The 16,392-nt window shown below is 33.6% G+C and overlaps 2 protein-coding genes across 3 annotated transcripts; one reads left to right on the top strand and one right to left on the bottom strand.

Annotated features, from left to right (window-relative positions):
- Positions 1-2,836: 2,836 nt before the first annotated feature.
- LOC113355794 (aldehyde dehydrogenase family 2 member B4, mitochondrial-like) lies at positions 2,837-5,956 on the bottom strand. 2 transcript variants are annotated; one of them, XM_026598743.1, is made up of 11 exons: positions 5,680-5,956; positions 5,332-5,460; positions 5,093-5,235; positions 4,827-4,980; positions 4,504-4,733; positions 4,326-4,415; positions 4,045-4,218; positions 3,815-3,952; positions 3,474-3,611; positions 3,315-3,376; positions 2,837-3,212 (listed from the first exon to the last, which is right to left on the bottom strand). In XM_026598743.1, exons 1-11 carry the CDS (start codon positions 5,735-5,737, stop codon positions 2,939-2,941), a joined length of 1,590 nt encoding a protein of 529 aa, XP_026454528.1. In that variant the 5' UTR covers positions 5,738-5,956; the 3' UTR covers positions 2,837-2,938. The 2 variants fall into 2 exon arrangements, with proteins under 2 accessions (XP_026454528.1, XP_026454529.1); XM_026598744.1 differs by having other exon boundaries at positions 2,940-3,156.
- A 5,918-nt stretch (positions 5,957-11,874) lies between these two features.
- On the top strand, positions 11,875-12,936 carry LOC113359268. The gene is made up of 4 exons (XM_026602932.1): positions 11,875-11,982; positions 12,052-12,105; positions 12,429-12,575; positions 12,625-12,936. The coding sequence occupies exons 1-4, from the start codon at positions 11,875-11,877 to the stop codon at positions 12,934-12,936; spliced, it is 621 nt and encodes a 206-aa protein (XP_026458717.1).
- The last annotated feature ends 3,456 nt before the right edge of the window (positions 12,937-16,392 follow it).

Below are 16,392 nucleotides of genomic sequence, written 5' to 3'. Positions count from 1 at the left end.
TTAACGGCTATTCTTGGTTACTTTATTGGGTATACAGATCACTAGCAAAGCTCTCCAACAACGAAATCTTCATCTTTGGTGTCTCCGGCGACGGAATCTACACTGGAATCTTCATCCTTGAATTATTCGGCGACGGAAACTTCATCAATATTGTTTTTGACGAAGGAAGCTTCATGACTAGGTTTAAGAGATTTGAGCAAATCACTCCTACTTCAGGAGCACATCTTTCGAAGAAGAAAAACAATTTTAATGGTTGCAATTTAATTTCCGAGAAAAACCATCACTCATCCGATTTATTCGGTTCTCATTAATACTTGTATTTGGTCTACACCAGTAATCCTTTCATTCTCTTATCTGATTTCTCGGAATTGTACTTTTACGGGACACTTATTTGTATTTTCTTATTTTCGATCTTAAACCCATTGTATCCTTGAATTTCTATTAATGAAAAGGTACTTTCTTATCAAAAAAAAAAAAAAAAATCCTTGAAATCTAATTTTATGCCTGACGCAACATATTTTGTTTGAACACGCAATTGGGGGATATCAAAACTAATTGGGGATAAAGGAAAAAGACAAAAACTGGATCCAAATATCAAATCAGGATCACCCCTTATCCAATTATTTTTTGAGTTATTTTGTAAAAGGATCGTATCTTTATAGTGTAATTAGGGTCTGGGTCGAAGACTAACCATAGACCATTACAAAAATGTTAGTTGACCTTTTATAATTTACTGAGTATCCTGGCTGTCAGCTGACTAACGTTGACGGATAGTATTTTCAAAATCTCATCCTTTTCCGTCTTCTTCTTATCGTGAATTTTGTTTCTTTTTCAAAACTTTTTGGCTAAAGTCCGGTGTCAAGTCCCCGTTCATGTGGATTCACTGAGCATTAATAATGAATAATGGATTTACTCAAGATTTCAAATATGGATCAACGATGGGTTCAGCAGTGAATAGTAAATCTCACTTGAGAAAACTTTTGGTTTTGAAACAAGCTAATTGGTGATTGTCTTTGAATATTTACCTTGAATTTAAGTCAAAGTTTTCTGAGTATCAAGTTCTGTACGTACAACATCTACCTCACCATTAAATCAAGCCATCCGTGATCCAGATAAAAGACGAATATTGATTGCCACAAAAGTGAAATTATTTCTTACTAGGATGCTTAATAGCACTACCGGTTTATTGGTAAAGTGGTAATCATGTTGATTTTGGTGTGTGGGGAACATTTTCAGATGGAGACTAATGGGTAATTAATAAAGATTACATATGGATCTTCCTATAGCAATGGATGAATCTCAAATTTGATATTTCATGCTTTGATCCAGTGCTATTATTATTGGCCGCCATTTTTGAATGAACTTGTTTGAATATGCACGTTCGTTGAAATGTCTGTGTAAACATTTTAGTTTCACTGAGGTATGATTTTTTGTCATTAAATCATTTGGTAAGGGTTTACTCGTAAAAATATCAGACAGTCAAAATTTACGACCCTCCCTAACGCATCAATGACATGTTTCAGGACCCAGACCCTAATTCCATTATAAAGATGCGATCCTTTTACAAAATATTTCTTATTTTTTTAATTCCTAATCAACCCCTCACTAATTAGGTTTAGTGGTTAATTAAAATTAGTAAAAATCTTAAGTATTTGGGGATAGATTAGTGTGTATTTTTATTTGTGTTTGGGTGAATGAGGTGAGAGTAGAAGGAGGGAAAAAAATATTTGAGAGGAAATTTTTTTATGTGAAAATGGAGGATGATTGTGAAGAGAGAATTGCTGCTAAGAGGTTGAAAATTTGATTTTTTTTCCTTTAAATCCACCATTTTTGCAGCTGAAAAAGTTCGGTGCCGACATGGTATTCAACCAAAAAAGTGAAAAACCACGCCGGCATTTGTTGGAAATTTTCATAAATGTTTGCCACTACGCACATTTTTCGCAGAGTGCAAGACTAACGTCTCGTAGAATTTTTTTTTTTTGGTTTTGAAATTCAAAACCTATTCCGTTTTGATTTTTCTTTCTAGTTTTCAGTCCACTGCCGGCACAATTTCATAATTATCGAGCATGCCGGTACTGCTACCGGCATGGTATGATGCTTAAATTTCTATGCCGGCACATGATGTAAAGTATCCAGAAGTATGTTTCTTTTTCACTTGAATACTGGCATTGATAGATTTCTATCGAGCATGCCGGCATTAAGTTACGGCGTTGAACGTTAGTTACCAAGCATGCCGACAAAAATTTCTGGCATGGTCTTCATCAATTCCGGCATGGTCTTCATCACTTCCGGCAATGTAAATTTTTTTTATTTCCGGCATGGTATTCATCACTACCGGCATGGTCTTCATCACTTCCGGCATGGTCTTCACCATTTCCGACATGGTATTCATCACTTCCGGCACGGTCTTCACAACTTCCGAATGTTAAAAAAAAAATCGTTTTCAAAGTGAGGAGCCGGCAAAAAAGGAGAAGAGAATTTTAAAGGGAGTGGGGAATATTTAGGTTTCAAATCCCTAACCCCAAAAGAGATTAATAAGAGGTGAAGATGGAAATAGGGGATATATTTTTGTTTTTTGATTTTAAGTTTTATTTTGAGGGAAGGGTGTTTTAGTATTTTCGCCCCAAAAAACACCCCTTAGCAGACATCTTTGGTTGGAGAAGTAATTCATATCCCCTAATTAGTTTTGATATCTCCCAATTGTGGGTTCATTTTGTTTCCTCGTTTATCATGTTTCAATATCATTATGACATGCAACGCGCCTTTACATAATAGTGGTTGCATCACCTAATATGGGAGCTAAACCACCATAAAACAAGCAGAGAACACAAGGATATCACAAGAAGAGCTGAACATACATTTTTAAAAACATAGATTTCCTATTAAAAAGTACAGCCTTCATTTGTTGCTAGACATCACAGACAAGAGAAGCAAGAGATTATAACCAAGCTGGGTTGTTTAAAGAAGTAACCACAGCTTTCACTTGCAAATAGTTATTTAGACTGTAAACTCCTTTCTCTCTTCCATGCCCACTCATCTTGTAACCACCAAAAGGAATTGCCGCGTCAAAAACATTGAAGCAATTAATCCATACAGTTCCTGCCTTGAGAGCACGCGCCAGGGTGTTTGCTGTGTCTATGTTCTGGGTGAAAACTCCTGCAGCCAAACCATAAGTTGTTGCATTCGATCTTTTGATCACCTCACTAAGATCTCTATAATTACGAAAAAAAGTACACATTATGTAAGTAGAGAAGAAAGAATGTTTTATAAGCAATGAGATGAAATATATGTACTGATGATGGGTTAGAGCTTACTTGAATTTCAAGATGCTCTGCACGGGTCCAAAGATCTCATCCTTTGCGATCAACATGTTATCCTAATTTTGCACGCATTCAATTTTGTCAGTTTTGAAAGGCGATTGTAGTAGTAAAAAAGGACGATGGTTTAGATATGGTGGAAATAGTATATGATACCTGAACATTTGAGAAGACGGTAGGCTGAATATAGTAGCCCTTGTCGCCAAATCTTGCACCGCCAGTTTCAACGGTAGCACCACTTTCAACACCAGATTTGATGTAATTCATAATCTTCTCAAATTGCTCTAAATCAATCTGATATATTCATTTGGGAATGCGACAATATCAGTGAACAAACTCAGAGAATAAAGGGATTTGCCTAACTGACCGAGCTTTTTAAACCGATCAGATAGACAGAAAACACTCTAGAGGAAATGATGACAGACTACAAGACCCTGTTTGTGATTTGATTTTTTCAATTTTAAACTGTCCGTGAATGCAAAGTGGAGATAATTGACCTGAGGACCTTGTTCGACACCCTTCTGGAAGGGATCACCAACAACACGTCTCATAGCACGAGCCTTTGATTTCTCTATGAACTCGTCATACACTTTTTCATGTACAAAAGTACGGGACCCAGCATTGCAGCATTGTCCCTATAGACAAATCATGTTTAGGATCTTGAAATTCGATAATTCATATCTATGCAAGCTTTAGTTCATGCAAAAATTCCATTGGATTCACGTACCTGGTTAAAGAACAAAGCAAAGTGGGCAGTTTCAACAGCCTTGTCGATGTCGGCATCTTCACATACAATGAATGGAGATTTCCCTCCAAGCTCTAGAGTCACTGGCTTAAGGTTGCTTCGACCAGCAAGTTCAGTAACAATCTTGCCAGTTTCAGTTGATCCTGTGAAAGCAAGCTGCAAAGAAGTCGGCCTTTTCTTTGTTAAATACTTGAGAGAACAAATTATTGTGTTCATTCTACAAAATTCGATACATTTTCTTCCTCGAATATAAGTAGACAAACCTTGTCGACATCCATATGACTAGCAAGTGCTGCACCAGCCGTAGGACCATATCCAGAGATCACATTCAGAACACCCTCAGGAAGGCCGGCCTGCAATGAACAATACAGAACTAAGAAACCTAAAGCATGCATTAAGAAATGAAGACTAAACCACTGCCAATGAATTAACAGAACCCACTTCATGGAGCAGCTTCCCTGCATAGAGAGCAGACAACGGTGTTTGTTCTGCTGTCTTTAAGATACTACAGTTACCAGTAGCTAAAGCGGGTCCAACCTTCCACGCAAACATGAGAAGTGGAAAATTCCATGGAATAATTAGTCCAGCAACTCCAATGGGCTCATGTAGGGTCTGCACATGGTACGGACCATCAGCCTGAACTGTGAGACCATGAATCTTATCTGCCCATCCTGGTACGTTTCAAGTAGAACAAAATCTTAAAACATTCAAGTCAAACTAAAAAGTGATTACAGTTGACATAAGTAAAATTTAATTTAACTCACCGGCATAATATCTAAATAGACGTGAAAACATTGGTAATTCAATTTGAGCGGCCTGTTCATGGGGCTTTCCACTGTCCCACGTCTCAAGTGCTGCAAGTTCATCGATATGTTTATCGATCAAATCCGCAAAGCGGAAAAGTACCCTTGACCTTTCCTATGAAGGCAAACAATGTAAAAAATGAAAAAACAATCTAACTCTTCCAAATTCTTGGTTCATGTAAGTAAAGTAGAATTTAAGAAGTAAAAAATCAAGAGTAGTTGATTACATAAGCTGTCATCTTCGGCCATGGGCCCTCGTCAAAAGCCTTGCGAGCAGCGGAAACCGCCCGATTGATATCTTCTGCATCACCTTCAGCGACATGAGCGATAACATCCCCTGTCCTTGGGTCAAGGGTGGGAAAAGTTTTTCCTAGTGGGCGGACAAAGATTGAGTTTATACCTTAATTCTTGATTGATTGAAGAAACAATTACAGAAAGAGATGAGAAATAAACAAACAATACAAACCTGAAGCAGAATTGACAAACTCCCCGTTGATAAGAAGTTTTGTGTAGTTTACTTTAACTGGTGGTGTAATTGGTTCTTCAAGTACAGCAGCAGTACTGTATCTACTACTTACAATTCTTCGTAAATACCCTAAAAGTTTATTTATAAGAAATCAAAAACTTAACACCAGAAAATCAAGTAAGGATCTTACTTTTGGATGAGGCATGTCAAAACAGATTCTTTAATCTTTAATCTAAACAATAATCAAACATAACAGCATAGTAGGATTATGTACATGAATTCATCGAATCTCATTGAAGACACCCATGATATACAACTCAAAAGGAAAGTAATCAAGAAAGTAGGAACCTTTTAGTGAGGTATTAAAGATTTTAGAGCGAAGGGAAGAAACATTTCTAATTGCCATGGCTTTGCAAGAAACTCTCTTCTCAGGGAGACTGAACACTCTTAGATGTACAAGTTCAGGGAAGTTCTCAAGTTGTTTCTTTCGTCTTTTTGATTATTCTAAGCGGTGTTGCATAATTAACAAATCAACTCACCGGATAATCTAATCTCTTGTTTCTACATCCAACAAACAAATGGAGTAACAATTATGCTAGAGTACACATGAAAACATGGTAGCTAGTGAGTGTACTGTAACTAAACATAAAAACCAACCAAGGAAAGCAAAAAATAAAGCTAGCTAGATGGATATGGGAGAAAGAACATGAAAGTGCAATTCCTTTATTACTACGACACCTGTTGTCACATATGTCATTAAGACATTTTGCATGGAGCAAAAAAGTTCTTATCAACAGTTTTAAGCTTAATTGATTAGAATCGGTATATCTTATGTTTTTATGAGTTAATAAATGAAGATAAATATTATGTTTCTGCAGACTTAACCTAGCATTACCTATATTTTGACTGTTGAACAATAGACAAACAAGGTAAAATCATTTAACTACCATGGATCATTGACATACAAGGTGAAAACAATTTGTTATTATTCAGAGATTAAAGCTTTGCACAATAAATTTCATGGGTAACAAGTAAAATCAAACCAACAAATTCTATAATTAGGGATTGATTTATAACTCGCACTTTGATCAACTATGTATAACTAGAAATTTAGGGATTAAATTACAACTCACAATTTGAACAAGATAATACAATTGTGCTTGTGCTGACACTGTCTTCAGCTTTGGGCTGCCATTAATGGTACTGTTGCAGAGATGTAAAACTGGAGCAACCCTCCATTCCAAAACTCAACAATTTCAACCTAGCTAGCTATATATCTTCAACTAATGAAATTAATTGACGAAAATGTAGTTCGTCGGTGGTGAGACAAAGAAAAGATCCAGCGTGAGAAGGTGGGTGAAATGGAAGAGAAGTTGACAGACACAGTAGAGAGGGTCTTGGTGAGAAAGTTGAAGCAAAAATGGGAGTTGTGCTCGTGTGAAATAGATACAAGGAAAAACCTTTTATCCTCGTATGCTGGTTTGAACTTTGAATTAGGCGAGTGTCCGTTGCTTGGTTGGCTTCCCTTTAGGTACAAAACGTCTCAAAAAGCTCAAGGTCGGATTTTGAGTCTCGGTGAAAAGTCAACTCCACATAAACAAAGTCAATGACAGTTGATCTAAGACATTAATTCTACAGTCTAAATTATATTGTTTAAAATTCACTGACTAGCTTTAACTCTGGCGATCCAAACCACATCATGTATGTTAATCGCCCAAAAATTCACTTAGCCTGCCGTTTTATACTATACTATTGATTTAATTTTTTGCTCTCTTATATTGATTTAATTTTTTGCTTTCTTAGTGATTTAATTGTTTAATTTGATTATATGGAGGCCCTCTCAGTTACCGGATGTTCAAGCTAAGTCACCTTTAAGAGACCCTGGAGACCCTCTCAATTATCATTCGATTTGATTTGGTTTCGGTTTCTAATCTGCCATCAAAAGAGAACGATATCGTTGTTTTCTTTGTTTTAATATGATCTTTATAGAAGTGTTTTCAAATTTCCAATTTTAAAAACACAAAATTGGTTAAAAAGGCCAAAATCAACAATTTCTGAGTGAAAATGACATTTAGATTTTGATACTGTTTAAATGGACAAAAATGTAAAAATAGCTAGGATGTGAATAGTTTCATCCTACCCATTTTCAAATACTTTTTCTAAATTTTAATTTACATCAGGATGCATCCAGTTTCATCTTTGATATTTTTAAAGTTTAAGTCAGGATGAATCCAGTTTCATCCTTGCTATTTTTTTGGTGTCCATTTCACCCATACTAATTTTTACTCGTCCATTTGAACCATGTTTTAAAAATATTTGGACAAATGACCCATTTTCCGTTTTTAAAATCATTCGAATTTACTTTGATTAATTTGAATTAAAGTCTATTTGATGTGAACGATATACCTTCATCTATAGGTGCGACAAGATTTAGTAGATGACCATAATGGATTTATGTGGAAGAAGCTAAAGGGAGACAATGTAGATTAGAGAGCTGTGTTTTCCTCAAGTACCATGTTACACCTCGCATAATCTCATTGTAGTTTCTTCGTTGTCATCGTATTTCCATCTATTTTCCTATCTGGACATCTAAGTTTCACGTGGCTTTGAAATGGTAATTTTTTGTAAGTTTGTATCTCAGATTTTAAAATTTTATCAAATTGGCCATCACATGGCTTTGAGATGATTACTTAAACTTAATATTTTGGTCCATGTTATTTTCTTCGTACAAAGGCTTAATTGTTTTATTATCCAGGTGTGAGAGGAAGTAGTTGGATATATCTAAGTTTTGGTTTGAGATGTGGAGGGTTTGAACTCAGGGTTAGGCGAATCAAAGTCATCGATAATGAGTGAATGCAACGACGTTTCCTTATAAATCAGTTGGAATTGTACTTCTCTTGATGCACACAAATTAAATATCAAAAAATTATTTTAAGTTTTTCATATACATGGCCATGATTAGAAGTCAATTGCTTAGAAGTAGAAAATACATGATTTGTTATGATTCTTTATTAATCGAATATAAACCACTTTTACTTGCTCAATTTGTATTTCCTCGATGCCTAGCATTACATATTTTTTTTGAATCTGCTTACGCACATAAAAGAACACTATACATAATGTAGGAATCAACTTTCCAAAATTGTTTCAATAACAACATCACGTCAAAGTTTGAAAATGGTGATAAAATTTTGGTATATAAATAACTGTTCATCAATTTTCATACAGGTAGCATTCCTTATAAAGAACAATTAACATTAGTAGATTCTAAAATATACTAGATAACGTAAAATTATATCCGAACGCGGGTGGCATTGAACATGGAGAAGCTCCAACAACAACGAAAGAGAAACGTGAAGAGACAAAAGCTAAGTGGAGACCAAAAACTAGAATTCCTGACATCAAATCTAAACTTCATTTATGAAGCTAAGTTGTAGATTATAAATTTAATTTAAACATCACTTATAAAGGAGGATGTTTTTCTTTTCATACTACTTGCTTTTGACAAATTTATTGTTTTGTCTCTGTTTAAAGATTTCGCGTTGAATGACTAGTAAAAGTCAAATAGGATTAAAAGGTAATGTCATGCTACGTTATACGTGATATATGTACCAACGTATAGTACAATAGGTTTGAATATGTATTTATCGAGGGCTTTTAATTCCTTTATGGATCCATCTGTTCTTTGATTTCTCTATTTTGGTCTTTAGTAACGATGACCGATTTTAAAACTAACCAGGGATAAATATTGATGAAATTAAATCAAGTGATTGATATTGTATTTCTAGATATATTTTTACTGGAACTGTGTACCTAAATATTGAATGATTCTATTAGTAATGATCTTGTTAGGTGTTTACTGATGTTGTAGAAGTATGGGTACCATGGAATGATATAAATAATTTGTTGTCTTATTATTATTGTTATTATTATTAGATAAAGACTGCATCATAGTGAGGCTGCCTATAAATTATTTATCAATGAACTACATGGATACTGAATTTCCGATTTGCATTATTCACATGAAAACCTTGTAGGGAATGGATAAAAGCGCACCACAGTGAGGCTTCCTTCTCACCCATATTCCTTCCCTATAATTAAGAGATAGGGAAGGGATCAGCTGCACCATTGTGCTTGGCCTAAGTAGCTACGACACAATAATAACATACTGGGATTGTGATCATATTGATTTTGTACATCACTTTTATATTTGACCCATTTTCTGCCGATCAAAAAAAATATTTGACCTATTTTCTCTTTATATGCAAAAGTCTCGAACCATCCAAATCATTAAGTGTAAACATCGACCGTAATGTTTTTTCTTTTTCTTTTTGGATTGTGTAAACATCGGATTGTAGTTAATTTTTGTAGAATAAGAAACGTCTGAAAGGTTAGCTGTTAGCTTCTACTCTCTGAGAATGGTATGAATTTTTAAGGAAAGACAATACATGCATGGTTGTATTCAAAAGGAAATATATTAATTTGCATAATTCATTTTCTTCGTTTAAAATTGTCTTCTTTGATCATTCTTCTAAATCAACCGAGAGATGGGGAAGCTTCAACCATGCACCCTGGTAAAACAGGAATAATGAACCATATAATAAAGATTATTATCTTAAATTAGTGAGTCTTAATTGACATTACAAACACAGCATCATAAAACCATATCAAAGACTACATTTCTAAAGTAATATAAGTCTTAACTGACAAATGCATAAATCATTATAAATCACATGAAAGACAATTTTCCTAAAATAGCTGTTTTAATTAGCTTCTATCATTTTTTATTTATTTAAAGAAGAACATTTTGGTTCCATGTATTGCAAAAACAGGATTACTTATGAGATGAAGCATTCAAATGTTAATCTTATCGTGTTCTTGGACCTAATCTTTTTTATTCTTATCACTGAAACACAATCCGTGTATGGAGAAAAAGCAAGCATATTGAAAATAGAAAAAGAAGATTTGGAACTGGAAATACAACTAAAAATTCTAAATAAAATCCAATCAAAACTATTACAATAAGAGGTTTATAGATTTGAATTCTTTTATATAAGCTCATTTGCTTCATATTGATTTATTCTCAAAAAAAAAATACTATCTAACGAGATTTCATTTCATCACGTATCAATATTCTCAGACCAAATTTGGAGATACAGTAGATTGCATAGACATCTATAAGCAACCAACATTCGATCATCCACTCCTTAAGGATCATAAGATTCATATGGTTCCGAGCTCAGTTCCATAAGAAACTACTAGTAAAAACATTTCACCTATTTTTCGGAAATCAAATATTGATAATGGGTTTGGAAATAAAAGATGTCCATCGGGAACAATACCTATCCGCAGGGCAAAAAAAGAAGATTTAGTTAATGCCCGAGAGCTTTTACATGAGACCAATCCAATCCGTCTAAATGCTTACACTCTCTCGCTTATGAACAACAATGTAAGTATTCTACTCAGATTTTTTTGATACGTATTCGCCCTATTGAATTAATTGTGACAAAGGATTATATTTTGGATTTTATGATATACCCGATATAAGATGCTTTTTGCAGATGTAATTTGTAGTTTTTTTTTTCCTTTCCAAAATTACTTTTATATACTTGGATTTTGCTTTTTAATCTCACTTTTGGACCTAGACTACCAATTTAACCACATGTCCGAAAATTTCGTCCATAAAAGACATTGATATCAACTAATCTAATTCCGTCCCTATATTCATAGTGGGCAGATCCAGTTATTTGGGTCATATCCTAGTTCAAAATTGGTGGACCAAGACCTTCCTTGCTTCATTCCGGAACCAAGAACAATAAATCTGGGTACTCTTTGGTTCTTAATAAAACATTTGAAGTTCCTCGATTATTTTTTTTCTGCCTGGTGCTATATTTTAATTTGTCTATTTTTTTTATAGCATATTTTTCTAGTTGATGATTATTAAATATACAAGAAAATGGGATATATATTATACATATATTCAGATATCTGGTACCCGATGGGTAGACCGGTTGGTCAATTTAAGCTTATCGATTTTAAAGTTTCTCACACCGCTATTATGAATCAGAATTAGAACCGTAACAAAAAGCTTCGATTTGGTTCTGCATTGACACTCGAAATTTTAACTCATCCAAAGGAAGAAAGCCTAATTAAAATTAAATTGGCTGGTCTAAACAACCCCAAATAATTCCAAATGATTCTTGAGAGGAAATACTTAACCTTGCTATTTTTATCAGATTTTCGACCTCAAGAATCATCGAGTAATGTACCATTGTGTACCACCGATCATCAAACCGATTTGATGAGAACTGACCATAAACAAAAACAATCATCACTAGGTTTAGTTTTTCAACTGTGATAATGTGGGGGTAATTTATTAAGTTCATCTAGTAATATTGTCGGTTATAGAGATTGATAAATTCAATTTATACTAAGCAAAAATAATTCACGCACTTATAAGATATGTCGTATTTTTGGTGTTTTTAGGTTGTCTCTGTTGTATAAGTTAGCGAAACTAGAGCATTTTTTGGATCTACAACTAATATGAGTGTACATGGGCTCGAACTAAACAACAACCAGTTCATCTCTGCACAAATTTGGATACAAAATGGTCCAGATGAAGAAATGAATATCATTGAGTTTGGTTGGATGGTGGGATTTACTTACTTACTTGATTTATTTATATTATCTTTTATCAATAATATTTTTGTTTATTCCCAGGTATATCCTGCACTCTTTGGTGATAGCCGCAACCTAATATTTGGTTATTGGACGGTAAATATTGACTTTAAGTTGTTAATTTTTTTTAATTAAGCGTTAACTTAACGTACATGTTTTTTTTAGAAAATAACACACGAGTTTTATGTATCCCTGTAGTTATTTTTTTTTGAAAGGAACATGTATTTATTTCTTTTTTGAAGCAGCGTACCTTCGGTTGTTTTGGTGGATATCATTTTCTTTGTACTAATAAATTCCCTGTCGAACAAAAAAACGTAAAAGAATATGCCGATGTTAATGGCTTGATACTGATTCTTACATACTAACCGAATCCCGAATTCTTAGATAGTAATTATTATTTTTTTGATCCTAAATAACAGGCTTACTGTCACAAACAAACAGGTTTCTTTAATGTGCTTTGTTCTGGGTTTGTTCAAATTCACAGTGACGCCTCTCTTAGTGCAGCTTTAGAACCAGTATCAGTTTATGGAAAAGATACATGGTATACACCTTTCAAGGTATACCAGGTAAGTGTAAAACATTTTCATTTATAACTCTTTTTTAATAACTTGAAAGGTATACCAGGTAACCTTTCAAGGTATACCAGGTAAGTGTAAAACACCTTTCAAGGTATACCAGGAAATCTTTACACATTTAGCAAACAATGCCTCAATGGTACGATTTGGGGGTATAGCAGGGGTAAAACCCCAAATGCCAGCTCCACCTATGGGAAATGGATATTTACCTCAATTTCAGGATTATTTGAAAACAGCGCATATAACAAAAATGAAATATGTCAATGAAGAAGGACAAGATGTTAAACTCATATGGAGTACAAATGAAGCAGGATGCAGTAGTAGATTGCTACAAGATTTTGTTCGCTGGTAATAAAGGGGGGAACTAGGAAGTAACAATGGCATTTGGGGACCTAGTGGTATGTGTCCATAGAACATTTATGTCGCTGAATCTTGTAATGGAATAATCTTGGTTATTTCAAGAGTTAGTTTTTTTGTTAAAAGTTCAAATAAACATAACTTTTTTTTAAGGATTGGTGAGCGAAAATAAATTTATGTTTCAGTTTCTTCCTTTTTTTTCTCCCTTTAGATCAAACTTTGTTTTGCCAATGCCATATATCATCGATACTTCTTATTAAAAAAAATCTTTATATAGAGGAGAAACTTTCAATCCTATGTGCGGCTACCAGATTCATTTGAAGAAACACAGAAATATTAGAGTGCCATGTCAATAACACGTCGTACACATACTACGTCAAAAACTCACTTTTTTGAGGATTTGTAAAACCTCATATGAACACGTTAATACTTGATAACTATGATTAGGATTGTACAATTTGGTTAAGCCAATACATGATAGTCCAAATATACTTGGTAAGCAATATTTATCTTTTGGCTAGTTTTCATAAGAGGGTTAGGAGTTTGATATTGTTTGAAGGTATAATACGTTTGGCATTTTCTTTTGTACTTTGTTGATTATCGTTTTCAAAAGTGGGTGTAACAAAAGGTCTAATTTAGGCTTATTTCTTCTGGCTCCAAATCATGGATATCAATGTTTCTACTAAGGTGTTGGAGAAAAAGTGACCAAGAAGATAAATTTGGTAAGAAAATTGGAGTAATCTTCAAAGAGGTGCAAACCCTCACGGTTATATGGTGGAACGGATATGGACAGAGCTTACCGAGTGCAGTCACTAATAATATGACTTCTTACATTAAGTGTTCGAACTTCAAAATATTTGAGATTTATGTAGATTGGAGAAGGCTATAATTGTGTGCAAATACGGTTCAAGTTTTAAATCAATCAGGATCAGATAAGCTAAGTAGTGTAAGGAACAATGAATATTTTATTGAAAATGAATTACACTATGAGACACTTTTTGTAAAAGTTAAATATTATATATACATGTATTAGTTGGTTTCACCGGCTCTTTCATCTGCGTTCATTATTGCAGCAACCTTGACGTGAACCACAAAAAAGACAAAAAAAAAACTTTGGTCTGGGAAAACGTTTATATGCAAAGAGTCAAGAGAAAATTTACATATGATGTGTCCATAATCAAAATGAAAGCGAGTTAAACAACTAATATGCAATTTTTCATATAGTCATGTATGTGTACCAAGACTTTTCATCCCAAGCTTTGGCCTTCAACAACTCATCTAGTCATATGATGGCATGACTTTTATTTTAAGCCTCCCTTGCTCGTCTGTTTTCTTTCCTTTTCTTTTTCTTTTTAAGGTATGCTCCTTGTTAAGACCTTTTGTCTATTTTAATTAATGTACTTACTATTACCATTTAAGAATGCATCTCAAGGGAAGCTTTTCTGAAATCTTGTCAAGTTTCACTGACGTGTTATTAACTCAGATACTTATTCAATCTATTGACAGTTCATCTGATTGTCAATCCACCAAAAAAAGATGTATAGTGGAGATTATTTTTGCATCTGTTTCTGTCTAAATCACTAATAATCCTTACTAATACTAGGAATTACATAATATGGTTATTTTCTTTTGTTTTAAACTATATGCAACTGCATAGTCTTCAAGATCATTACATTACATTGTAATATAAAGGAAAATTTTGATCATCATATAAATTCCATTACTTCTAATTCACTGATCTTAATCTCTCCCTTGAATCCCACGTAACGGCGAACAACACACATAAAACAAATCATGGTTCATATTCAGGATCTAGTGACAATAGTGAGATTCAGGATCTGGTGACAATTGTCAAGCCTTTGAATTGGATAATATCAAAATGAGTTCTTACTTTTTTTAGAAACATTTTCAGCAGTCTGGAATTTGTAATTGGCCTGTTGGTTTAATCGTTTAATCACTAACTCATTTTCCACCTGAAATGTCGGAGAAAAGAGTAACCACAGTTCGTTTATCCATCAAGTTTTGAAGTTCATATAGGATTACAAATGGGTGACTATACCTAGTTTAGTACAGTAGAATCTCTATATAAGAATACTCCCTATAAGAATAACCTCCATATAAGAATAAAAGTCTCTGATCCCGATTTGGGCTAGTTACAATTTAGAATAAACTTAATATTGGAATAATTCATATTTTTTTTCCGGTCCCGTCTTAAGTAACTTACCCCATATAAGAATAATTCACAATAACAATATATATATAGGTTATATCGTACATCAGTTTAAGACAGATAAATTCTTTTAACTAATTTGGAAAATCCTTTTACTTTTAGCAGGTGTGATGTTTGTTTTTTGAACGACTCATTCAAATATCTTTGATCGTATGATTTTATTCCGTATCATTGTTGAATTTCGTGTGGATTGTGTTACATAGCAAACTTCGTATATTTAACTAATACATGTGAAACTAAACAAATTTCACATGTGAAACTAAATAAAATTTATGTTTTCTTAGATATTGCATAGGTCCAGTGTCATATATTTAACTTCCGTATCATACATGTGAAACTAAACAAATTTAATTAGTATTGCCTAGGTAAATTGTGATGTTTGTTGTGCGTAATTATGTTTTTTCCTAGAAACATATATAGCAAATTTTTATTGCTCGCTTCAAGGTAGTCCTCCATATAAGAATAATTTCTTGTGGTCTCTAGGATATTCTTATATAGAGGTTCTACTGTATTAATATTAGGATTCATCGCATTTATGATATATGTCTATAGGAAAGACATAAAACGTTATTTCAGTAAAATGACAGAAGCCTTGGTAGTCCCAGTAATTTCTTACACGTTAGCCCATTAGTTAGAAGATGAACATAAAGAGTGTTGCATTTGCCTTCGAGAATACCAACTGGGCGAAATTCTAAGTGTTTTTACCTACTTGCGGCCATAAAGCACACCAAAAATGTCTACAGTTAGAGGAAAAAATTGTCCACTCTGCAAGAAGCATATTTCACTATCAGTCTAATTCTCGGAAGAAGAAAAGAAAAAGATTCAATGTCAGTCTTAATTCTCAGATTTTTTTTTATTTTACTATACATACATACATACATACATACATACATACATACATACATATAAACTATATGCAGTAAAAGTTGAAATATTAATATACTGGTATGTGTTATTGGGCTTGACAATATGTTGTTACTTTTATTGTCTTCTCTTTGCTTTTTACTTTTGAACTTACTTTTAACTTGTTGTGTGATGAGTGCCAAATATTGCATATTTGTACACCTTTTCATTGGAAATTAACTCATCTTTTGCGCTTTAAAATCATATATTATCCCAAATTCTGTATTTTCACTGTTTTCAAGAATAAATACTTGTACTAATTAATTTTGTGTTTTTAGAAATTGTCAGAAAGCGCGTTTCGGGTAAGTGGGTCATTGT

The sequence above is a fragment of the Papaver somniferum genome, chromosome 3, assembly GCF_003573695.1.
Source record: "Papaver somniferum cultivar HN1 chromosome 3, ASM357369v1, whole genome shotgun sequence".
Lineage (NCBI taxonomy): Eukaryota > Viridiplantae > Streptophyta > Magnoliopsida > Ranunculales > Papaveraceae > Papaver > Papaver somniferum.
This window is presented reverse-complemented; position numbering and strand designations above follow the sequence as displayed.